This window comes from Condylura cristata, unplaced genomic scaffold (assembly GCF_000260355.1).
Source record: "Condylura cristata isolate star-nosed mole 26May11 unplaced genomic scaffold, ConCri1.0 scaffold00002, whole genome shotgun sequence".
Classification (NCBI taxonomy): domain Eukaryota; kingdom Metazoa; phylum Chordata; class Mammalia; order Eulipotyphla; family Talpidae; genus Condylura; species Condylura cristata.
In genome coordinates this window covers 33284372-33311078 of record NW_004567103.1, presented here as the reverse complement: position 1 = coordinate 33311078, position 26707 = coordinate 33284372, and the positions used below count along the sequence as shown (strand labels likewise).

The window sequence follows — 26707 nt, the reverse complement described above, 5'->3', positions numbered from 1 at the left end:
CCTACAATGTGCTTCAGCTTCAACATGACTTATCTTATTTGACTCAACAGGAAAGTTGTGAGGTAGGGAAAGCTGGATATATAGTACCACCTCCAATTTACAGAAAAGGAAGTAGAACTCAGAAAGATGAATGTGACTTCTTCAGTGTCAAAGAATGAATACTGGGCTCCTGTTGATTATATGTTTATATAAGCCACTATGAACTAGACATAGGAACAAGGAGAGAAGACTAAAAGTTATAAATTAGAATGAAACTGCAGTCCTTTAAGAGAGAAAATATTACATTTTTTAAAAAGAGATATTCTGTAACAACAGCAATATTTAATAATTAGGGAACAAAATTCAACAAATCAAGATTTTAAAAATGCTTTTATATAGAAATATTTTTACAAAGATTTTACAACATAGCAAATCATTATGTCATACTACAGAAAGAAGAAAAAGATTAAACATCAAGAAGAAAGAAAGTGCTCACAGCATCTTATTGCAGTCTCCATGAAAGTGCATAAACAGTTAAGGCAAAGTACCATGTAGGTACAGGCATGTTGCAAAATGACTTGTAAAACAGTTCTTAAAAATATTTACAAAAACTTTTTAAAAAAAAAAAAAACTACTTTTCTTAGACATTTGAAAGACTTGCTCTACAACTATGTAAAAATAACCCCTGGGTACAAAATAGTAAAAGTAAAAATGCTCTACCTGGGCAAGCATGTTAAAAGTAAATCAAATGATTTATGAAACAAGACCTTTCCAAGTGCAGGCTCGCTTCCTATGTTGAACATGCCAGCCTGAAAGCCTTACCCCCTCATATTCCAAGACAGAGATCCTTAATGACAGTGCTGTATGAGTAGGATTCAGATTTTACCCATCTATTGGCATATTTGAAGTCCACATTATTCACTGTTATAAATCTATTTTACAGCTTTGCTTCTACCTGAAGCTAACATGATAAGCCATTTTATGAAGTACTACATATGCTTAATATAATAGTTTGCCCTGTCTGATAAGAAAAATATGAAGGCACTCTTTAAAGTTCTAACTAAGTATGTAAATCCCTTAAAAGATCGATAGGATCAATAAGGGCCATACTAGTTATCAAGGTTCAATCTTCACACTTGGAGCAGAATTTGTTTTTACAATGTAACTGAGAATAAGACACCAAAAAAAGTGTCTTGCTTGAACAGGAATGAATTTCAGGGAAAAGTGACATCTGAAGTCCTGTCAAATAATAATTATCTGCCAAATAACTTAATTCACGTGACTAACCACTCTTTTTTTATGTAAAATTTTATCTATTTAGGGAATATTATTGTGGCCATTTTAGTCTCCATATTGAAACTAAGTTTTTCTTTCCTTTTTTTTTTTATTTTTCTATAAATGTGGGACTAAACCAATCCATTTTTACTGACTTTGCTTACTAAATAGCTTTAGCCCTCAGCATATAGCTATGGTAAAACCAGAGAGAAACACCCAGACTTTTACTGGAAATCTGAATTACAAAATAAGTACAATGTGCTTTATAGAATCTTGTAACAGGGATAGCAACAGCATAACTGTCTTACACATCAGATGCAGATGCATTAATTTGAGTTTCATTTGAAACTTCTTTTTCATCAGGACCACAAACAAAAAGCTTGTTGCCCAGCATTTTTTGGGAAAAGCGGAAATACATGATGTGGCCCATTGCCACAAAGGAGACAGAAATCAATACGAGCAAACCAAAAGCTTCAGGATTGGGAGCCAAGATGACCATGATGAAATGCAGAAGATCGAGAAGGTAGTTCATGGAGTTCTGTACACCATTTATAATGCCTCTTTCAGATTCAACTACATTTTCTTGCAGCAATTGTGTCACAGTTAAATCAAAGGACCAAAGACCTATAAGAAAAAAATGTATTTTTTAAAGATTGAATTTTAATATAGAATTTTAAAGATCCAGTAAGCAAAATACACATTAGTCCTACTGCCTTAAAGTCACCATACATGCATTTTTATCGCAGCTTGCCTTAGAATGTTATTTTCATTACTTAATGCTAGGTTGTTAGTGATGTTAAGAAATGACCTTTATAGGCACCAGGCAAAAACAGGCCTAATCTATAGACTTATTTCTATCTTTCTATGTTTATTCATACGATGAAAGCATAATTCAAATCAGAGACATATTACATTCTATAATAAGTACTTATATTTTTAAAGTTTAAAATGAATGGGCCTAGTATATTGTTATGGTTAAAGTGTAAAGAAACTTTGAAACCTTTATGACATTTATTGCTTGGGTTCGAAAGCCCTACAATAAAGCTGTCTTGCTTGAATATTAATTTCTTAGATAAATTAATGAACTGCTTTGTATCTCAAGATAAATATGGTTTCATTTCAAGAACAAGTTCAGGAAAAGATAATTCATCAGTACTCTATTAATGATTACTTAAACATTGCTTTGTTAGAAGTCTTTATAGTAGGAATCCTTCCAGAGCTATAAAATCATTTGTTTAGCAAAGTATACAATAAATACACATCAGAGATGCCCTTTGAAGGACTTTTCTTCTACTTTACTTTGTTTCTATCAACTCACCTTGTCCCAGGAATTTTCTCTAAATTATAGTCCTATACACTATTTGGTAGAGTTAAAATAATATAAGATTCTAAATGACTAAATAACAGTATAATTATCATAGCTAAAATAATTTTAAAAACTACATTAAAAGAGTAATGCTTTAAATACTCATTTAGAGAAGATATCAGCTATTACCAGGTTTTAAGAGAGTATATGTACCTATATACAAAACTACACTGTCAACATTTCTAGCTAAAAACAGGATTAATGTAAGGATAAATAGTAGATTATGTTTAAAAATAACCCTCAGGGAATATTTAGGTTCACTTATTTTTGAATTCTGTGAACACACAGAAAGAGACAGTTCATGAAATATACCAAACAAGACATCTTACCGATTCTAGCAGCAATGACACCCGCAAACAGCAGACTGACAGAGATCAAGGACTCAGAGTTAGCAGTCATTGCTGAGAAAGTATTATCAGGGTTAGATTCATTTGACATGTGCATTTCAGTTGTAAGGGTGATGTCAGGTGTTTCTGTGGGTGTAAGTACAGGCATGGGCTCTGTTTGAATGAACCTAGATCGGATATCTTCAAAAGGAGATACAGTCAAGTCCAAGGGGCTTCCAGGCATGAACACGGAGATCACACACAAGATCAAGCAGGAGAGCTGTGCAAATCCTGAGATCAGGCCAGTCCGGATCAAGCCACATCTTCGACGAAGCCACGTAAAAGCCACAGTTCCCATTATTCCAGTTATGGCTGACGCACCCATCAAAATACTCAAGATGGACCCACTCAGCCCCTGAGTGTAGGCATACCCTGTGGTGATGCAATCAAAGCCCAGGACAGTCATATAGAGGAAAGCAAGAGCCATGCCTGCCAGAAACACTGGCTGGTTATAATAGGAGACCCAGCCGTCTCGGAAGGTGCGGAAGGGCTCAGCCATCTGGGAGGCACAGCTTGGCTCTTGTTCAGCTTCAAGCTCAGGGATGTTAGGGTCTTTCTCACCCAGTAGATTAGTTCCCTCCAGGGGTTTTGGCTCAGTTTCTGCTAATAAAAGACATCATTATTTGGGAAAAAGAAATGCCAATCATCCATTACTCTTCATTCCCTTCTTCCCTCTCCCATAGGGACCTTGAATCTACAAAATAGTATGGATTTCTTGTCCTAAGCTATGAATAATAGCCAACAAACAATCTCCAAAGTAGCACTTATGCTAAAATGTTATTGATACCCTTCTCTTTCTTTTATAAATTATACTCCCATCTAAATAAACAATAGGAAAACTCAACAGATATAAAACTGTTCAAGAAAAACAGCACCTTATTTCCTGGGGCCCTGTGATGATGCCATTAGCTCAGAAACACACTGTTTCCCTGCTTCTTGGGACATGCTCCCCTACATTCATATTCTCATACTCCTCTGCTGTCCCAGAAAGCTCCCCACAACTAAATTTACAGGGATTCTCTTGTTCTTTTTTCTCCCCATTGTTCTTCTCATTCCCACAAATCAAACTTGCTCAATAATCTCTCAGTTACCTCTCTGTGAAGGGCCAGGGGTCCCATTCCAATTCCTGGAGGGTCAATCCAGAGTTATTTCTCAGACCCTGAACTATTTGGGTTTTGACTCTCCTGACAAGGTGACATATTAAACCTCAAGAAGACCTTCAGTGGCAATAAAACCTGATGTAAATTCAAAATAGTTTTGGTCTTCACCAACATTACCAACATTAAGGTCTGAAAATCAGAATAAAAGGACGGATCATTGCAGTGAGTTTACCTTTGTGTAAATTCAGCTGTTTCAATTCAGCTTCCTCTACTTTAGGAGGAGGTTTCGCAGCTAGAGCAGGAGTTTTCTGGTAAACCTTCCAGAGGAGAAAGTATTCCACACACATGGATACCAAATTCCATCCCGAAATGAAACCACAGCCAATGACAGGAGAGCCAAATGTCATAATTTGGCCAACAGCCATAGGGGCCAAGATGTTGGTTAGCTGGTCAATCCTGCGTATTGTGGCATTCATATCTACAGAGGGAGGTGGAGGGGCAGATAAGTGTGCAAACCTATCAAGGAGAGATTGCTCACTTACATAATAAACATTCACAATGTAAAAATCTAAAGTGTAAATTTTAGAAAAGAATTCAGTAAGCAAACCACCTTGTTAGAAAGTCCTAAGTTGTTTAGAGCAAGCCGCATTAAGTTCACCTCAGTCACTAGTCCCTTCATATTGTGCAAATTATCCTCAGCTTTTAAAATAAATACAATAGTGATTCCAGCTTTATTTTTTCCAACAGTTATTAAGTGTCTATGATGAGGTTGGCACTATTTAAAAAAAAATGAAAACCCATGTTTCCCTGTCTTCGTCAAGTCTATATTCCTGTGAGAATAGACAATTAGTCAATAAGCACATAAATACATATTTCAGATGTTCACTTAACATTATGGTGAAAAATAAAGCAAAATACTGAGCACAGAGAATGTTCAGAGTAAAGGAGAACTTTCTGTTTGAAATATGTAAAGGTCAGGGAAGGACACACACAGAAAGAGAGCATCATAGCAAAGACACGAAGCAGGAGAGTATATGATATGGAGATCAGTAAAAAAGATAATTCCTGGCCAAGGGAACGGCAAAGGTCCTGAGAGGGGCATGCCCAACATGACAGAAAGACAGGTAAAAGGCTGTAACCCTGGCAAGGAAGCAGCAGACAGAAAAAGGTGAGGTCAGAGAGGGAGAGCAGACGGACCCAATTGTAGAGTCTTGGGAAGATTACATGGCCTTTGGCCTCACACTGAATGAGTCAGAAAGCCTTTGGAAGCTTATGAAAAGAGAGGTGGCACAGTCTGGCATGGTTTTACAGGTTTGTTTTGGCTGCTGTGCTGAGAAGACTGTAGAATGAAGGAGAGGATGAGGGAGGCAGGAGATGAGCGCAGAGGCAAAAACACAAATAGGAGCTGATGGTAGAGACTGGGATAGTCACAATGAAAATGAACATAGATAATCTACTTTAAAAGTAGAATCAGGAACACTTGCTAACAATGCAATATGGGTTGTGAACAAAGTGAGGAACTGGGTTGATTCTACAGCTTTTTCCTGAGTAACTACTGAAAGGACAGAGTTGGCACTGACTGGGAGAGGAAAGATTATCAGAAGAATCAGAGATTCTTCAGGAAATTATTCAGAAGAATGAGGTTTGGTGCAAAAGAATGAGAGTTTGGGTTTAGTGATGTTGACTTTGATAGGCTTAATATGTTCAAGAGATTACATAAAGCAAGCAGTCAATTATATGATTTTGGAACATAAGAAAAAAGGGTAAGCCAGATTTGGGAGTCATCAGATGGTAGATTTTCAAAGAATGACACTGGATAAGTTCATCAAGAGCTTAGTTCAGATTGAGAAGAAATAATGCTCAAGCCCTGAGTCCTTCTCATGACAGTATTTAGAGGTCAGGAAGGTGAGGAAGAATTAGCAAAAGAAGAGAAACCAGAACATAACGTCCTAGGAGAGGTAAGAGTTTCAAAGAAGAGGGACTAATCATCTGGCACATACTACTGATGTCTACAAGGAGACGCACTGAGCAGCTGTAGATTGGTTACATATGAAGTTCTGGGGACATCAAAAAGAGAAGTTCTGGTAGAGGGTAAGGGCAAATATCTGGCTAACATTGGTTAAAAGTTCAGTGCCAGCTCCAGGGGAACCACTTATAACATAAGTGAGTGGCACTCACTGGATTCATGATGTGATGTTACCTCTTGGGAAAAGTGAGCAGACATATTTTTTGTTAAATTTTATTAAAGAGGAGAACAAAGAAATGGGTGGTAGGTGGTCAAGGAAAGGAATTTTAAGAAGAGCAAAATTAAAACACATTTATATGATGATGGGAATGATACAGTAGATGAGAAAGGATGAAATCTGAATCCACTGCAAAAAAGTTGTTCCTAGATAGGAGCAAAATTTATCAATAGCAGTTAAGAGTGCAAGCCAGATACACGCATCAAATACACGTAGGGAGAGCAATGGGAAGGTCAGAACACATAGAAGCACTCTTCTCATTTCTCCCATGCTCTCAGTAAAACACAATGAGAACAGTGAACCAGGTTGTATGTTTTTCTCCAGCCATGCTCTACTATGGAGAGTTGGGTTTAACTAAATTATTCGGAAAGGAAAGAAGCAAAAGAAGCAGAAACCACAATAGCTGAGGGTATGTGCCAAGAGGCATTCAAGTCAGAATGACTGATCTTAGAATTTAAACTGATAAGAGAGAGAAGTTATGAGCAGTGAAAAGGTAGCACAATTCATGACTTGTAGGTACCAAAAAGGTTGGAAAGTTATTGGGTATGGGCGAACAGAAGTGAGCTAGAAAGGTTGGAGGTGGTAATTCAAGACAAGGATGCTTAAGATTAAGATTACATAAGGGAGGATTATAGAAGAAAATTTAGACCTTTGTGGCAGATGTGTATATATATCCATGGGGACACACAACTGAGTCAGAGTAGAGGACAAGATGAAGAAAGGAGAGAGGAAGTCAACAAATGACCTCCTTTCTCATTCTCTATCTTAGAGAGTAGAGTAAAAATTAATGAGATAAGTCCCTATCAATCATTTGAGGTGCCTTCAGGGGTAAGTAGTATATGACTAATAAGTACATTAAGAGAAAATAAAATTGCCTTCATTCCTTCTTTATTTCTTCCTGGTCTTCGATTGCTTTCCAATTAGCCTTATGAGTGTATAAAGCTCATATATGATAACAGGAGAACTTTGACATACTTCACCTTTCACTTGAGAGGCAAAGGCAGTTTTCATTGCTCGCTACTGTGGCTGTTTCTGCACAGGCTTCACTAACTTCCATCTGCCCCTCACTAATAAATTTCCAACTCATGTGATTAATAAGATGTATAGTATTAATTCAAAACACTGAAAAATGTGTATCCAAAACTCAAGTACTAGCAAAAAGTACTTACAAATTATATTTATTCTTATGTAAACACATATACATGTGCTCATTTACTTCTAGTTTATTTCAGCTACAGCTGTGGCACAGAACATGGCATTAAATAATGACTTGCTTTTATAAAGGGGTATTACATCTCAGAAAATAACAACAACAAACATATTTACTAAGCAAACAGCAGCTAGCAGATCTCTCTCATATATAAAATTATTTTTTGTCAATACAGCTCAAACAAGACATTTTTCTGCCATACTTGATCAAATTAATTAGGAGATGCTGCTGGAGAAGGGTGAACAAAAAAAAAACCTACAGAATGATTAACAAAGGAAGTAGGGAAGAAAACAAAACAACAGACTAAAAAGTCTGGGAAAAGGAAGTGAGTTTCAGACAGGTTTGACATGCTAAGGATTATGGCACAAGAGAATGTTCTAATAAGACTTTATATTTGGTACCTAGACAAATTAGCTAACATGTTACTTAAACATATCATTTGTGAAAAACAGTACTTTTGCTGGAGTTACCTTAACTAGAGGGGTTAACAGCTATATTTTGACCGGATATGCTGAAATTTTACAACTTTGTAACCTTCCAGGGATAATTTCCTCTTGCTCTTTACCCTTAGCAATACAACTTTCAATTTTAAAAGCAGCTCTGAAATTAAGAAATGCTGGAATAACAATGGGAGTAATCAGCATCCACCTCACCACCTTTCCTCTTCCAGGGGAAGAGGGACGTGCATGGTCCCCTGGAGCCTCATCACACACACAGCACAGCCTTCCCTTCCAGTCTTCTGCTCAAGTTTCTGACATAAAGTGTTTACAGCAACCTCAAAAATCTACCTGCATAAGCATCTACCATTCCTGACCAGAACAGGTGCATCTGTGTACAAATACACAAATTCAGAGGTACCCGAGGCAGTTCTAGTTCTGCTTGTCCCTTCAATTTTTCCTTTATCTTCCTCCATTTTCTTATATTAGTTCTAATCTGCCTAGAAATGGCAAAAAATATCCATGATAGATTTTTCTGACTCACATTATGACAGAATTCAGAATTAGTATTCTGTTTGGAAGGATAATTTTTTAGGGAACACAAATTCTGAGTTTATTAAACTTGAGCAAAGAAATTATAGAGGTTTTCTTGCATGAGGCTACTAACTCGCACTGCTTGCAAGATGCTAGACAGTACCACTGATTAAAAGCTAACTCACGGGGACATGAGTTCAACAGGCAGCTTACTCCCTTTCTGAAACTTGAGCAACTTCAGAGGGTTAGAAAATAGACTGGTTGGCCTAGATTCTTCCACTCTGCAGTAATTCCTAATATAAAGTAGGATAGTTACGAAATGGCCAGTCATATTTTTTGGTGCTGTTCAGGGATAATCATATCATAGTCAGAAAGCTCCCACACCATTATAGTCTTTGTTTTTCAGTTTATATTTAGAACAAGTTAAATATTCCAAGAAATTATACCATTATTAGGGCTTTTTTTTTTCAAGGTGAGTTAAGAAATTACTTTAAAAGTCAACTTTTCCCCCAAATTCTCTTGTGGGATATAAGTGAGCTCTACTTTCAAAATATATACTTTTATACCCTTTGAATTTCAGATTTGGACATGTATTACCTAAAATACTTTAAAAAGAGAAAGTAAACAAAAACATAAAAAGGACAGTCATGTACAATAATTCAATGTGATAAAAGAGATGCAGAATTACATCCAACTAGTAAATGATAACCGGAAGAAAAATAAGGAGATTCACTACGTTAGCTTCAGAGAAGCCTAAGCGAAATTCATCCCCCCCCCACACCTTATCCTATAAAATCACAATGAAGTATTTCTAACTTGTTTGTAATACTGCCATCATAAAGTAGTGACTTTTCACAGATTCTGCTCTCCCTCTATCATCACCTCCTTTCTGTCATTTTTTTTTTAAATCCACATGGTTCAAACAAGTTGCCTGCTAACCCCAATGCCTAATCTTGCCTCCCATGTCCTCCTGAGACCAGCCATTTAAGTCATGAGGATTGATTTTCTTTTCTATCAGGATGGTTAGGCAATGTGTTTGTGATACCCTTTATCTCAGTGACTGACAGAGTTGTTGATTCAACTGATGTGATGTGCAGATAGGGGCACCCCCCCTCCTTCACCGTTGTAGGGGGGTAGATACAAGATGTCAAGTGAGTTAGGTTATTTTAAGCACACACAACAGTGATATAACAGCACACATTGCTTTTCAAATGTTCTTCAGTCTTTCCCTGGCCTCTTATGTACGTTTCCAATGGATAACTAAGAGTGTAAACTATGGATTACAACTAAAAAGTAATTAACTTCTATAGTCTCTCAGAACTAAGTTGTTTCCATTTCATTTGAAGAGAAAAAAATATCACAGGTGTGGCCAGTAGCTAGTATTTACAATATATCCATAGTATGACAAGATAAAAATGCCAAGTCAGATTTTTACTGCTCTAAAGGACTAAGTAAACCATTTAGAAACAGCTAACAGAGAACTCAAAAGAAATATTCTTTCATTTTGCATCTGATAATAAAAGAAATTCACTATTGTATAAATTAAATGTCTGGCAGAGAAATAGATCTTTACACTGATATTGACAATATGGCAAGCAAAAGATTATTAATTTCAATGTACTGTTCTTTAAAATGCTCAGAGAAAAAAGTTTAGAATTTCATTTGTTACCAGTGATTTAAGGTGAATCTTAATATGACCCACTTAGTTGAAAGAGAAAATCAAATTACCTGCTAATTTGCTTCTGTTTTCTCCTGCCACAACAACAATCCAATCCCTCTGGATTGTGATTGCAGTTGCTGTACTGGCCAAATTTGCAATATTTGCAATAGTGATGATCAAGATATAGCAGGATGTCTGAGGAATTATAAGGAAAAGCTGAGTTAAAATGTCAGTTTACCACATTGATCCTACCTCACTGTACAATTATACTTTAAAAATGGATTTGGCATGATAAAATTTGACTTTAATTTAATTTATAAGCAATCCTTTAATTTGCACATATGAATTAGTAAATATTGCTGGTCAAATGATGGGCATAGTCCTTTCCAAATCCACACCATCTGTAGTGCACATTACACAAAAGTACAAATAGCGTTGGCACATTTATGTCACAATTGTCAGAGTGTTAATATAGGGATGGGTTTTTTATATTTCCCAGAAAAAGATCTCTTTTGAAAAAACAATGATGGGGAACTAAGCCAAGCAAACCCTAGAAATAATGTAACTGCAAAACTGAGGCCGGGTGGGGACAGAGGTGGGGAGGGGCCCAATGGTCTATGGGTGTTTTGGTGGTGAGGATGGTGCAGTGACTACATCTGAGGAGATGAAAACCTGTTCCTCTAAATTATATACGATGATGTAAACCATTTTTTCCCCAAAGATTACAGAAACAGAAGTAAGATAAATAAAATGCTGTAGGGGAAGGGAGAAGACCTGTATTCAAGTCAGAGTTCTGACAATCTTTACTTGCACGGCTATGGGCAATCAGCTAATATTATTTTGTCTTAGTTTTTTCATCAGTAAAGTGAAGGGATTATTAACAACAATGTAAGAAAACAAATAAGTTCTTTTTAAAAATGAAGGAAATAGATGATTTGAGTATCCTACCTAATTTTGAAATTCTGTAATGTCAATCCAAATATACACAACAATATTGAACAGTGACATCAGATCCACTGTTTTCCACTACACCCCATGTCTTTCTTCTTTTTTATCAAGCCATTATGAAATTACAGTGTGAGATATTAACTCCCACAAACAAAAATACCAGTTATTATTGAAGGGACACACACTGACTAATATACAAGAATAACAACTTTATATAGAATAATCAAATTATAGGCTAATATTAATTAACTGAAAATTATAACCAATAAGTGAGGGGGGCCCCTCTGGTGGCACAATGGGTTAAAGCGCAGCATTATGAAGCTATCAGAAGTGACTTACATGGTGCGGCAGACCTTTCCTGACCCGCCCACGGCTCCCCTCAGCAGTGTACTTAAATCAGTTCACCTGTTCTGTTCCCTACTCTGTCTCTGCTGAATACTCTCACCCCTAACCCCCACACCTCTGGCCTGTACCCCAGTTCTGTGTCATTTAAAAATTTTTTTTTTAAAATGCCTTATCTTAAAACAAAACAAAATAAAACAAAAAACATAGGGAATGTTAAAGTTAAACAGGGGTCAGTATTAAAAGATCCCATTTGCAAAATGACTCTCCTTAGCTTCAAAGAGTTTTTCTCTTTTACCATCACCAAAGTTCATTTTTCTTCCATGAAGAATCTTAATGAGAACTTACAAGAACCCATCCATGGTACATGGTCAGAAGTTCATTTTTATGTAAGAAAACCATCATCAGGATAATTCCACACAGGATGACCGAAACATTCTGTACCACCAGGGAAGTCTGGGCCACTGTATAATACAAAAGGAGAGACAAAATACTTAGTACACCAACATGTCTCAGTGCAGCTCCATTTTATTTAACATGGTATTTTCTCCACATATTAACGAGCTTTATACTTTTATACTGTATTAACACATGTTAAAATTACCAAAAAACAGGTGCCTACAGTAAATTTTGCCTCAACTACTTTCAGTGTGACCCAGATCACATCAGACCAGTAAAACCTGCACAGAGTGATGAAGTACCACCTTTTTTTTGTTAGTTGAAGCCATTCATAATGACCACATAAAAATGACCAAATAAAAGTTTGTTACCATAAACAGAACTAAATTATACAGAAAAAAAGTCCATCTCTCTGCTCTTTATCGCTCAGGCTAAAATAAGAACAAGTAGGAGGTGATAGAGGAGGCTAAGGGAGAGATTATCAAATCTACTACCTCCTATATAGCCAGCTAAATCTACAAACATGGTATAAATAAGTAGAAAGGACATGTAAAAAGTTGCCAATAATACAGTAAAAGTGCATTTCTTTTGGCCATCTAATGCTTCTACTACAAAATTCTAAACTACATATTCACTCAAAGAAAATGTCACCTCAAAGAAAACACCAACTTTCTTAGAGTGAGGCACTAATGTAGAAAAAGCAATGGAGTACAGGCGGGTATACCAGGTGGAGTTACCTTGCAGTCTTTTGCCACTTGCTAGGGTACCTAAAGTCTCTTATGCTTCTATATATAAGGTGAGGATAATAACATATACCTTAGTTTATGGGATCATTATGATGCTCAAATAAAAGACTTATGAAAGCACTTTGAAAAATACAGTGTTGTATGTGTAAGGTATAATTACAGTTCTTGTCTTCAAGGACATTAAAACTCATGCTAGCTTGGAAGGTCAGATCAAAGCCTCAAGACAAGATAAAATGTTTCTTAAATTAATCTGAAATAAAATCCTAACATATAATTCATTCATGCATTCATTCATTCATGACTCAAGGATGAAGTATGAAGTGAATGAGGTTCTTAGCTTTCAGGACCCCAGAGACCAGAGGAAGGACAGATATGTGAGCAGATAACTGTATGAGTATAAGAGTAATGCAGACATATTAACAATGTCTTATGGAAGCACAAAGGAAAAAAAGGGTTAACTTAACTTAGAGACATCAAAAAGGATTTTCATGGAAGGTGACAGCATGAGAGACTGCCATGTACCCAACTCTCCTTATCCAGTTCAACATTCTTTGCCAAACTACAGTTTCAGTGTTCAGCAATTATAAGGCTAAAGTCTCTCTTTACAATATACTAAATGCTTTGCATAATGGTGTAAATAAGTAGGAATTTTGGTCTACGATACAGCATACACACACACACACACACACAAACATTCTTTTTGATCTGGGCAGAAAAATGTCCAGAATTTGATAACCTAGTCACTTTCTATCTAGGGTTAGTCATGCACTGAAAGAAATTAATGGCATCACAATCCTTCCCTAATATCTAAGAGACATAGACTTAACAATTCAGGAAATACTCTTTGAATGATTATTCATACTGCCCATGTACTCTGAATAACTGAATTGCTCACTTTCTCCCTTTCCTATATGCAACTGAATGATTTCACTATTGATGCCCTAAAATAAATGGTAAAGTATTATCATTTCATATTTATTCTCAACAATTTGTAATTTAGATGTCTGTGACTCAGACTTGTACTTGCTCTTTTAAATTTATAGTTTTCACAGACCTCTGTGTGAAAAACAATAACCCAGAGAACAGATGTTAAAGCTGTCCCAGGAACATGACACTAAAGGAACGCTGGTGTAAGCCATGATTAGAAAGGATGCCAGAGCTAGGCAAACTTTTAATGTTTAACATGGTTCTCAGTAAAGTGCCATGGTGTTAATCATTAACAACTGGAATTTATGATCAGTCAAAGAAACAACAAAAAGATCTATAAGCAAAAGGTCCTCACTTGCCAACTCTGTGCAGGAGCCCCATGACCCTGCGAAATGAGGAACAGCCACTCAACCTCCCTCACTTAGACACGCACTGGGTTCTCTCTAGTCAATGCACTGGTTCTGTCAATACAAAGGCTTAGTTATAGCACCACTCACCTTTAAGTCTGGCATTCTTATCCACCCAATCACCGATGATGGCTCCCAGGACCAGCACAGATCCTGCCACCACCAGCCCATAGACTGCAGTCAAGAGGAGGCTGTTTCCATAGAGTTCTACCAGAAACACAGACACTGCAAAATGCCACATCCGATCTCCCTTGAAAAAGAAGAGAAAGTGTTAGGATAAAATGTTTTTACTTTCTAGTCAATTATACTCAGGATGTTGCTTCCATATCAAAAGGGCACTTTCCAGAAACATCATGAGTTTTTCCAAAGTCAACATCCAGGTGTTAAAACTGTTCATCCTGGCACAATGAAAGATCCTTAGTAACTCTTGCCCAGTTACTAAGTAAACCTGAAAAAGCATGTATTAATGAAACACACGCACTCCTAATCATTCTGGAGAAGGAAAAGAGCACTTTCCAGACCAGGAAGGTTTCTGAGACAAAAGCTACTCAGGTTTTCAAGTTTTGTCAGGTCTGGAATTTGTCTATCCCAACTTGCACGGCATAAAATAGTTTGCTACTGAAACAGAATGAAGCTATAGTATAACTCACAAATATTGGTATGCCATGAATATCAAGAAAGAGACAGTTTCCCAATTTAAAAAATTGTAAGTCTGGTCTTGATGATCTCAAGTTTTACTTCTAGTATTCCAAAGCCTAAGTTCTATTTTACAAATAAATTTCAAAGTCATAAAATAGCAGAACAATGAGAAAGGTGAAATCAATACAGGCAAATTGGTACAGCATGAAAAAGATGTCATAAATAAATGCAAAGAAAAGCAGCTGTTTTAATATTTTAATACAGATGGATTTTTCAAGGAGGAGAAACTACTTGATTCATCACTCCTTGAGCAGAGAGAATTTTGGAATTCATTAATATAAAATGTGGAGTAACAGAAACTTTTAAGTGAATTAAGTAAATTAGTATGTAAAAAAAATCTACAATGGGTCAAATTATGAGATTTTAGCTATCCCTGACCTCTGATGTTGACATAAAATAGAACAATAGTGTTCTATAACTACCTATCCTTGGAAATCCCTACAGGGTACTAAATCCCAGGTTAGGTTTCTTTATGATTTGACTCTACATGAAAGCACTTACATTCCTAGTTCTTTCCAAATTTTTTAGCATCTTCCTTATAAATGTAATGTACAGAAGCAAAGTATTACCCTAGTATGTGAAATGAATTTAAATGTTTAATAAAGATAACATTTAAAACTTAAATTGATGCATATAAACAGTAGCTAGTCATTTGCAGTAAACTTCATGTAGGGCTTCACTGGTGGTGCAGGGGTTAGTCTCAGCACTATCAAGCTACTGCCAGATACTGCAGCATGAGTTCAATCCCTGGCCAGGGAACTAACCTATCTGGCCCGCTGCTCCCTTCAGCAGTATATTTCAGAAGATCCACCTATTCTGCTCCCCACTCTGTCTCTGGTGAATCCTCTTACCCCAGCCCCCACCCTGACCCTCTGGCCTACACCGTAGTTCCTGTATGCATAAATAAATAAAAAATAAATCTTTAAAAAAAAAAAGTCCCCCCCTGTGTGCTAACAGGTAGGTCGCAGCACTGCAAGCTAGCCTAGCCGCAACAACTTCGCAACAACTTCCGTATGAGTTCCATCCCTCAGGAAGTGATCCCCATGGTGCAGCAGACCTCTCCTGTCTCTGTTCTGCTCCCCACTCTCTCTGGTGAAGCCTCTCTCCATCCCTGCACCTCTGACCTGTACCCCAGTTCTGTATGCATAAATAAACAAATAAATCTTTAAAAATAAAATAAAAAAATAAACAAACTTTATGTTAACAGTATTTCTCAATTGAGGGATGATTTTATTCTCCAGGCATCAACTGGCAATGTCTAGAGCTGTTTTGAGTTGTCACACTAGTACATGTGGGGGGAGGGGGAGGGAGGGGAAGGCTCTTCTACTGGCATCTGCACAATCAATGCACAGAACAGTCCGCCAACAAAGTATTATCCAGCCCAAGACACTATTAATGTCAAGACAGATAAACTTGTTGTAGGGAATTATGAACATAATTTAAAACTGCAATTTAAAATTAAAGTAAGATTAATTAAAGCCTTGGGTGTTAGCATGGTATGGTGCAATAAACTTGAAAACAACCTTGAAGCTAGTGGAAGCACCATGTTTGAAATTGATTCTCAGGTAATAGGAATACAAGATCCAAAACCTTCTGCACTCTTAGTCCTCAACTCAGTGTACCCCCAAATAATCATGGAAACCAAAGAGTAGGGAAGCATTCAATCCCAGTTGTGAATAAGAAAATACAGAATACTTAGACTGATTTATCGACTATATTGGGCATTAGATTTGCCTTACATCTGTTCAACAAGTTAGATTAATCAGTACCATGATTAATATACTGAGACAACTGTTTTATTTTAATTTTTTTTTGATAATGGGAAGTTTCAAATACCATTGCAGTGATTAAACATTAAACATGATATATATATTTATTTGAAATCAATAAAGACAAGTTTACATATTAAGATGAAGATGTCAATGTGAATAGCAAGTTATTTTCTCAAACTTTAACAGGAGAATAAATTTAGATATGATTAGAATAAAATAGGATGGAAGAAGGAGATATTTTACGCTAATACCACCATCCTGCTGAATAGCTCCTAAGGAAAAGACAAAAACACATGAATACCCTAAATGATCGGTTGGTTCCAGGAGTAAATTTCCTCTCATTTAACACAAAAAAATAAATATTATTCTATGACTACTGCTTTTGTTTGTTTCTTGAGTATTTATTCCCCAAAAGAATTTATTTTATTTTTTGTAAGACTTATTTATTTATGCATAGAAGAACTGGGCTAGAAGTGGCAGTGGGGGGAGTAGAGGATTCATCAGAGACAGAGTGTGGAGCAAAACAGGCAGATTTACTGAAATGCACTGCTAAAGGGAGCGAATGCGTCAGACAGGAGAAGTGTGCTGTACCATATGTGGGTTAGCTCCCTGGTGGTGGGGTAGGGCTGTTGATAGAGGGTTGTGGAGACAGAACGCAGCTCACAGCAGTGATAGCTTATTAACGCTGAGACTTAACCCCTATGCCACAAGGGAGGCCCCAAAAGAAACTGTTTTAGATTCCAAGTGAGTAGACTTTAAAAAACAAGCACGGGCCCTCCGTGGTGGCACAGCAGGTTAAAGCACAGCACTAAAGAAGCTAAAGTCACTTCCACCTGAGTTTGATCCCTGCCTGTCCCAGAGGTGACCACACGGAGCTGCAGACCTCTCCTGACTTGCCCACTGCTCCCCTCAGCAGTATATTGCGACGATCTGCCTGTTCTGCTCCCCACTCTGTCTCTGATGAATCCTCTCACCACCCCTGCATCTCTGGCCTATACCCCAATTCGATGTGCACAAGTAAATAAATCTCTATAAAAAATTACTATTAAACAATAAAATTTTCTCTCTTGCTTATCCCTGCATGGAAGGTAACCTCCCTGACAAAAAGTTGCCCCAATTTCCAAAAGAAACTTGCTTGCTTCAAAAGCAAGTTTAAATGTTGACCAAGTGCCACCTCAAGTCCACCCATTCCTTCTGTGTGACAATTTTCTGTCTTCCACATGCTCTCACCAGACTTCCATGATCTGTTTACAAGTATATCACTGAACTGAAAGCCAAAGGGAAATGATTATCTATAAATGAATGATCACCGTCACTAATCCATTTAATACTTATTTAAGAGGCTGTTACGTATTTAATTCTACTGCAGGCACTAGAAATTCAACAGTACACAAAAATCAAGGTCCATACTTTTACACAGCTTGCATTTTATTAAAACATTAATAAAACACATTAATCCACTGCCAGATAGAAATGAAGTCAGAAATAAAAAGCCTTTAAGCCCACTCAAATTTAACCTGATACAACCTCTTCCATAATACCTCTATATTCATGTGTAGAAAACTACAATTTGGCAGAGTTGGCAAGAGAATGGACCGATATGTATACCTATGTGTATACATAAGCACACATTGTTTGTTGTAATAAAACCAGACTGAATGTCAAGCAGGAGACAGAACGCAAAGGGTAGAATTATCTAGAGCTAGATATTCCCCTTCTATACTCTCTTGAATGAGAAGAATTTTCTTAGTTTCATGTGTGTATATCTGTGTGTGTGTGTGTGTGTGTGTGTGTGTTTTAATCCAACTTTCCCACAGAACTCCCTCTGCTCAACATACTATAAAACTAAGGTATCTGTTACTTTTCTTGTGGGCATTCCTCTTGGAACAGCCACAGAACCACTCTTGGAAAATCTGACCTCCCAACCTATAAAGAAAAGGTCACATAAGCTTTAATCTTATTCAGAATCTGAAGTGAGGCATTTCTTCCCCAGAGACTGGTCCAGAATACAAGATGCGAATTGCAAATCTGATCTCCATGTTAGTGTTTGTTTTAATATTTTATACTTAATGATTTAAATTAGAAGAACAAACTGCTGGTTTAGATTAAGTAAAGGATAATTTCACTCAGAATCATCAGCTATTGGAAATGAAACCAACTCACACCAGCTCCATTTTAGTTCTAAGGTATTTGCAGAGTAATCCCTTCCTAAGCCCTGATAGTAGCTTGCCTTTTTAAAAAGTCATCTTTGAACATCTATTTCTTGAAGATCTGATAACGTAGCTTAATAATTTCCCAGGGGGGTGGGGTACAGAATTCCTGATACAATAGTTGCACTGATGTCTTTAAGATGATCCAACAGAAGATTGCAGTTAAAAAAGAAAATGGCATCCACAAAATTCACTTACAAAATTCTTTCTCTTTTCTTATGGTTCTTTTGATTAAGTATCATATAGGAGCATGAATAGCATATACTCAGATTTAATTTTTTAAACAATACAAATGATTATTTCATTTTAAAGATTCTAACCGTCATTGAGTAAACATCCAGCAACCTCTCAGATTAGTCTTTTGGGGTAGAGGTAGGGGATTCATTAAAGAATCCAAGGCCCATCAAAACTGGGAAACTTCCAAAACCACACAAGAAGTCGGAGAGAAAATTATTAATTAGTTGGTGATTTTCACTGGATGATGTTTTTAAGAAGAGCCTGAGATAGCCTACACATATCTACCTATTGATAACATGCTTAAAGAGCAGATTTTCATGCTCAGATATTTCTTCTTGGAGTCAGTTATCTTTAAATTAATGTGAGTGCTATTATTTTTCTAAATCAGTCACTCCACTATTCTAGTGTATTTTAAAATGTAGTACACTGGAGTTTAGATCTTAACAAAAGAAGGATACATAAAAATATCTTAAATGTGGAAGAATAGAAAGTATATGAACATCAACCTATTTTTTTGCAGCAGGTATTACTGTTTACTAAACCTAGTAATGAAACATACTATATATAAATGATGTAAACATTCCTGTCCTTGTTATTCTATCTCTGGACGGTTGTCAATCTACATAAACTATGGCTACCCAATAATTAAATGGTATTTACTAATACCTCTGGGAAAATATCTTAGGGGAGAAATAACTTTTTCATTAAAGTGTGTGTATCTGGATGATCTGTTTCTTTAGCTGCACGACAAACCTGGAAGATGGCTTAACACAACTTGCCCAAATGGAAGGAAACAAGACATTGTGCAAGTATGTTGTAAGAATTACTATAGATTTTCACTTACCCAAGTAGATAGAGAATGACCAAGATAGAGGAGGAATTTTGCAGAGGTCAGGTAGTTTGTGAAGGATCCTGCAGAAACACACAGAAGGGAAAGATAAAAGGCAGAGTTACTTGAGTGAGCTAAGGTTTATGCGCATAGTATTGGCTTTCATTAAAAACCACTTCATGGGACAAACCATGTATCAATTCCACTAGGAATCCAAGTGCGTTTACTTAATATACCTCAAGTTCACCATGACCTATTGGTCAATCACCACCGCACAACTCTTCATAGACAGTGAGAAATGCTCTTGTTTTTCAACATTCTTCAACGTTATTTATTATTATTATTATTATTATTAAAGAAGAGAATCCAAACTGCCTGGTCTACTCCATCCTTACCCGTGTGCAAGCCTCTTTTCCCCACACCTCTGACCTCCTCTCTCACCTTGGCCCTACAGACGAGCGACAAAGCCTTCTGGTTAACAGCTGAGCCACATTCCTCCCAAACCTGCCTGGAGCCGCGGGTCTCCGCAGCCCACCCAGCGCTTCCACCATATGCATTCGGTCCACTCACCGCAGCATCCTCCCGGGTGGTTTCGCTTGCTTGCCCTGGTCATGACACCAGGCGCCCCGACTTGCTCTACTCCTGCTGCTGCTGCTCTTCCTGAGGTTCTTGTTAACAGGAGTGTGCGGGACTGAAGATAGCACCACTAAAAACACAACAGCCTTGTGCAGAGAGACCCCAAAGACTACTGCAGTAAACAACAAAAGGAAAGCGGTCCGGGGGTCTTCTTTTGTTCTTCTTTCCAAACTTAGCTAACACTGTAGCTGAAGTTGGAAAGGCAAAGCCTTATGGAGGCGGGTGGGAGGCTCAACAGGCCGCCGGAGCCTTGCGGGAGCCGCAGTGCCAGCTCGCGCAACTGCCGCCGCCTCGGCCGCCTCGGGCTCGCCCAGCACTTATACTGGCCTGGGCGGAGCTCCCTCCCGTGGCGCGCTCGGGGCCGCCCCTCCCGACTGGAGCCACCCGGCGTCCCCGCCGCTCCAGGCTAGGCTCCGGCCTGCCCGCGCCCCGCGCCGCCTCCACGCCCTTCCGAGGACGGGTGGCTCGCCCGGGGCGCGAGCGTCCGGCCAGCCACAAACAACCTGCGCGGCCTGCGGGGACCTGCACCTCGGCACGCTCCACTCGCCGGGTTTTGCTGCCCTCCCGGTGCCCGGAGGAGGGAGGCCAGGGACTGGGTGTTGCAGGACAAGGGGCGGAAGCGCCGGGCTGGCGGGGAGAAGGGGTGCCCAAAGCCGGGCGGCAGGTGCTGTGGGCAGGATCTGTGCACAGGCGATCTGGCCGTTCCAGGGCAGGGCCCATGGTCAATCTGCAAAGCGCCAGCCAGGCTTGGAGGATCTTTACTTTATTTTTTTAAACGAAAATAGCTTCTAATATGGATACCTAAATACACACAATTCATGTTATCTAGGCCGTTTCCTGGCCTTCCCAGTCTGGCTTGCCGGCGGCAGAAAATGTTTTCTCTTCGCAGGAGTGCAAAGCAAAGCTTCCCTCAAAGATTCAGAATCAAAGAGCAGGAAGGGGAGCAAAGATCAGAGTGGAGTTTTCAGAAAAGTAAACGGAGGCTGGAAATGTTGGGTCTTGCAGCAAGTTAGGGATTCACCAGCCCCACCCCAGGACTCAGGTGCTCATATCCTTCCTGAAGATGCAATAAGAAGCTGGCCAGGCATTTCCCTCATCAGTCTGCCAGCTCCTCTACCCGCTTCCCACCCTTCTCCCTCCTTCAAGACTCTTTCCCACCTCTCTTCCAAATGTCCCACTGACAGGCAGTTACCTGGAATACAGGTTGTCCCAGGTGTGTCCCTGGGTCAGTCTCTGTCCAGATAAGGCCATTGGGTTACCTCCTGGGGGGGACAGCTGAATGACTCTCAAGAACACCAGATTTAAGCTCTCCTAGCCGTTTCTGCTTTTCCCTTACTGCTATTCAGAAATCCCTGGGACATTCTGCCCTCTATTACATAGAGGCTGGTGATCTTACCCTTCTCAGTCTTGCCAAATCTCCAGGAGTGGATCCCACACATTGAAACTCCAGCCAAATTGCACACCCTTGACACAGGCCCAACTGACGCTCAGTAATGAAGGGAGACAGCATGAATATATGTCCCATATCTGAATTCTCAATCAGGAGCCCCACAAGTCTAACTGGTGGGTGGGGTGCCCCTGGATTCAGTTGGGATGTGATCTGGAGGGCAGAGATAGTGGATTTGCAGTTTAGTTACCACTGTTAACTGCTTTTCTTTCCCCTTTTCTCATCATAACACATTCAAGTGCTCAAGGCTTTTTTCTTGACTCCTAGAGAGATTGTGGTTTGTCTTTGTCTTTTGAAGCTGCAAAATAAGTTCATGTATCCATATTGTTAGGGACCTACAGAGAATGAACTAGAAAATTAAATCTCTCTACATTATAATAGCTCTTACTAGAGATGGATTTTGTTGATAGTTCATCAAGCAAAGCACAAAAGATAATAATGATACTTTGCACATTTGCCAACAGCATATCCAGCAAGAACCTTTACATTAATTTTTGCATACCAAGTGCTGTCCCAAACTTTCAAGTGGCTAGAAGAAAGTTCAGTTGGTTAAAAAGGAAAGAAAAAATATTTCCAGTCAACAATGTCTTTAGGAATAGTTAGCTGAGTCATGTAGACTTCAACATGAGACTGCATTCCACTCTCATCAAGGAGCTCCCAGAAGCCCAAACCGAAAGCATGGTAAGAATGGGAGATGTTAGAGATCATATAGGAAAAATGCATCGGAAAGAAAAAGCAAGATCCTTAACATCACAACCAGTGATATGTTTGAGCTTTGGCAGGGGAAGTCAAAGTATTTATAGGAATAATTATGAAATGGAAAGAAATTAAAAATGAAAATGGAATAAAAATCATCAAAATTCAGGCAAAATACAAAATGACAGTAATTGCCTTGCGTTGACATTGGAGATTACAATGTACCATTTAAATCACAAGATCCCAGCTGGTTATTTCTCCTAAGGAACCATCTGACTTGCTGAAAATTAAGATTTCTTTCAAAAGTCATATATAGCTTTTCTAGAACTCACAATTTTGCTGTCAATGTAATCATACTAAGCCGTATGTTTTAAGTGAAATTTTCAAATATAGAGACCCTAAAGATCATTTTCAACTTTTTAAAGTTTTTAAGTGAAAAAAAAAGTTTTTAAGTGAACAGGTTAACTAACTTTTGAAATATTCCAGCACAGATAATATATCATAATTTAAAATTGATAAGTATTTATGGTTTTACTATTTTATTAAGTTGCTTTTTTACTTACCTGTCAGGCATCCTGTTTTCTCTGCTTTATCTGCTGTGCTTACCAGGACAAACACAGAATACAGAATGGTCTCCACTAACCTGCTCTAAAGAAAAGTAATAGGATTATCATCAGCTAATATAGGAAGAGTTCAAATCCAGGACAGAATTTCTGTTAGGTATGAAACTTTTTAATCTAACTCAAAAGCTATTAAGTCATTTTGCCATTCAAAAGCCTTTTCAAGTTACAGGTATATTTCAAGAACTGTTTGATGTTTCTATGACCTATAATTGACTGGATACTTGATAAATTTAAGTTCAGACATCTCATTTAAGATACATCTAATTTAAAAAAAAGTATCTTCTTCCCAAGTTTTACATTTTGTTGACAATTTAAATAGTTTAGACCTTGCAAAGTTTCTTATGAATGCAACCACCATCCCTCCCCCTCATATATACACACAGATACACTCAGTAGTCTACTGTTTTCTAGATGGAAAATTAAACTCAGAACTCAGAAGTTTCCAAAAGAAATATATATTCTTAAGGTGAACCACAGAAACAGAAAGCATTTAATGGTTTGGGAAAGGGTGAGGTAGGGGAATGAGAGAATAGGTGGTAACTGCTTAATAGATACGGAATTTGCTTTTAGGATGTTGAATATATTGTTAAACGAGATAGCAGTGACAATGGAATCACATTGTGAATTTACCAAATGTCACTGATATAAATACTTTAAAATGGTAAGCTTTATGTGAAGAGGACCGCAATTTTTTTTTTAAAGATTTATTTATTTATACATACAGAATTGGAGTACAGGCCAGAGGTGCAGAGGGTAAAAGGATTCACCAGAGACAGAGTGGGGAGCAGGACAGGCAGATGAAGGAAGTACACTGCTGAGGGGAGCAGTGGGCGGGTCAGGAGAAGGAGGACCTCAATTTTTAGATAAGAAATATATTCCTATCTGGAAATGTCATTTTTTCCAATAATAGTATTCACTGGGATAACTGGAGACCAAGTGAGGTCTTAGGAAATCTTAGTCAAAGAAAAAGAGGAAAAGAGAAGTCTTGCCCATGACATTTACCAGAAACTAGCAAAGCATAGAAGTGAGTTAACTGTTTAATATTATCCATGTATAGCCAGAAAATACATATTCTGTTTAATAAATGTTTTGGTCGCTCAACTTTTGCAGGGGTAGTTTCTTTTTGCCATCTAAACTAGCCCTCTGCTGTTTTAACATAATTCCCACTCTTTAAAAAAAAAAAAAAAGATTTATTTATTTATTCATACAGAAGTGGGGTACAGACCAGAGATGCAGAGGATGGGAGGCGCCACCAGAGAGAGTGAGGAGCAGAGCAGGCCGACTGACAAAGTACACTGCTGAGGGGAGCAGCGTGCAGGCCAGGAGAGGTCTGCTGCACTCATGTGGTCACCTATGGGGCAGGTGGGGATCGAACTCAGTGGCTTGAGCTCCTTAATGCTGACCTTAACCCGCTGCGCCACCAGGGACGGCCAATGCCCACTCTTTTGTAATCTGTCTTCAATAGCACAGAACACAGACACGTAATATCACCACAGTATTTCCTTCGTATTCTCCAGAACTTCCTTGGCCTTACCTCGCCTTGACTTTCTCAGGATCTATAAACAGGGATGAATTTCTCAGCTGTTCCATCATTTTTATCTGTCTTCTTGGCACCATTTTCAAATGCACCTTTGCTTGCAAGTTCCCTCTCAGAAGACAGCACAGAGGGTCTCACCCGTCCAAGCAGGGCCTCCTGTGTTGTCTGCTCATAGCCTTCATGTTCTGTCTCACACAATCCACACTGCATAACCTATCACTAAGCAGCTCCTTGAAACTGATTCCCGCTAACTGGTGCTATACTTACACATGAAGTCTGCATTCTGGAATTGGAGCAAACATTTCAGAGCTCGTTAGTGTTCCCCGTAGGACAGAGTCCACATGTTCAGTGCAGGAAACCTTCTTCCAGCTTCCTCCTTACTCCAACCTTTAAGTGGTGTGATCATTGTGTTGCTCTTTTATTTTGCTTCCTTCTTTGTTTTAGTAAATAGTGCTCCAATAAATAGTACTACTGATTTACTCCTCTTATCTCATAAAATGCCAAGTTGTAATATCGTATCAATTATGAGTGCAATATTGTAAAAGATAATGGTGTCTTACAGACATAAAGTCCTGATTAGACACTATCCCTCGTCTTTGGTCCTGGATTTGAGATCTCAGATCAAAAGTGTAGAAGACCCTAATATGAGAAATAAAGTCCTTACCACATGTCCTGGATACAGCCCTCCTCTCCAATGTAATAAAGAAGATTTACTAGAGTGCTTGTTTCAATACTTTGAGTTAAAAATAAAATCAGGTTTTTCCCAAGGATGTCTGCCAGAAAGGCCTTTGATGCATTTTATCTGCATTGAGCCACAAATTTAACAAAAGGCACTATAAACATGGCAGATAAGAAATAAGGTAATTATCAGATATTATCTCATTTCATATTTATAACGCCTCTGAAGAAATACTGTTATTATTCCCACTGTTCATAAAAAGAAACAGAGTGGGTGGGGTTAAATAATTCACCCCAGGTCACTTAGAAAAGGGTGGAACTAGGATTTAAATCTAGACTCGTCTATGAAATTCTTGTTCTTTCTGCCTTTTTTTTTTTTTCTGTGCCATTTAGCAAGACTGGGACAACATTGGTGATGCTATTATGCATAAATAGGGTTTTCTTTCTGTGAGCTCCCTCAAAAATGGCAGGACTCAGTACCAGTAGAATCTTGAGAACTAACTTAATATTGATGAAGGAGGTCATCATAAAGCTGTGGGGAGTGGGGAATTGGGAGGGAAGTAAGGGGTACTTCCCATTCTTTTGGTAAGGTGGGACCCACTGAGTACAGAATATACAAGTGCTGGCTGCAATCCAAGTTCAGCTGATAGTGCATCCCTCTTTAAGGGTGACATATGGCTATAAAATGAATTTAAACAATTAAATTGGTTGGAGAAAAGCTCAATTGTATATATTTAGATATGTAAAGAGCAAACAAATCAAAATAAAAGTTGTGCTTGCTTGCTTTCTTAGACTGTTTACTGCTGAATTTTGTAAACAGTTTTAAAAGTTGGGGCCTAATAGAAAGTGTCAGTTCAAAAATGTCTAAAGACAATTATATAGACAAAAAGATTAATTAGAATTTTCTGAGCTTTTAATTTCTTTAACCACAAGAAGGCTTTCTAGTGTCCATTTATGCCGTCTCAGCCTTTAAACCTTGCTAACTTCAAATTCTTTTCAAGGGTTCTCATCTATAAAACACTAGTTAGACTAATTGAACCTATATTAATTCAGCTTATAGTCTGAGTTATATTAATAGTTTTGAAGAAAATTTCAATAACTCTTTCATAAATATATAATTTCATTGATGAGAAAAATAGGTTATAGTTTTGTATTCTTGATTTATATTTAAATTTACTCCATTATTATGCCTGTGGGGAATCCTGAAGTATTCATTAAAGCAACATATGATTCTTACTTAGTTTTAGACTACTCAATTTATATACTAGATAAAGATATTCATAATGTGCAAAATAATATCACCAAATAAAGGACCTTAGTTTGGTAATTATATTGCTGCTTCTGTGCTTAATTCTTTTTGAATTGTTTACTCGGTGTGTTATCT

At 38.0% G+C, this 26707-nt stretch overlaps 1 protein-coding gene across 2 annotated transcripts; it reads right to left on the bottom strand.

Moving 5' to 3' along the window:
• Positions 1-350: 350 nt before the first annotated feature.
• On the bottom strand, positions 351-20641 carry SLC40A1 (solute carrier family 40 (iron-regulated transporter), member 1). Of its 2 annotated transcripts, none has more exons than XM_004674447.2 (8): positions 20277-20641; positions 19722-19789; positions 14050-14209; positions 11829-11944; positions 10259-10385; positions 4339-4584; positions 2950-3606; positions 351-1878 (listed from the first exon to the last, which is right to left on the bottom strand). In XM_004674447.2, exons 1-8 carry the CDS (start codon positions 20317-20319, stop codon positions 1559-1561), a joined length of 1737 nt encoding a protein of 578 aa, XP_004674504.1. In that variant the 5' UTR covers positions 20320-20641; the 3' UTR covers positions 351-1558. The 2 variants fall into 2 exon arrangements, with proteins under 2 accessions (XP_004674504.1, XP_012579956.1); XM_012724502.1 differs by having other exon boundaries at positions 2950-3609; positions 20277-20595.
• Positions 20642-26707: the final 6066 nt, after the last annotated feature.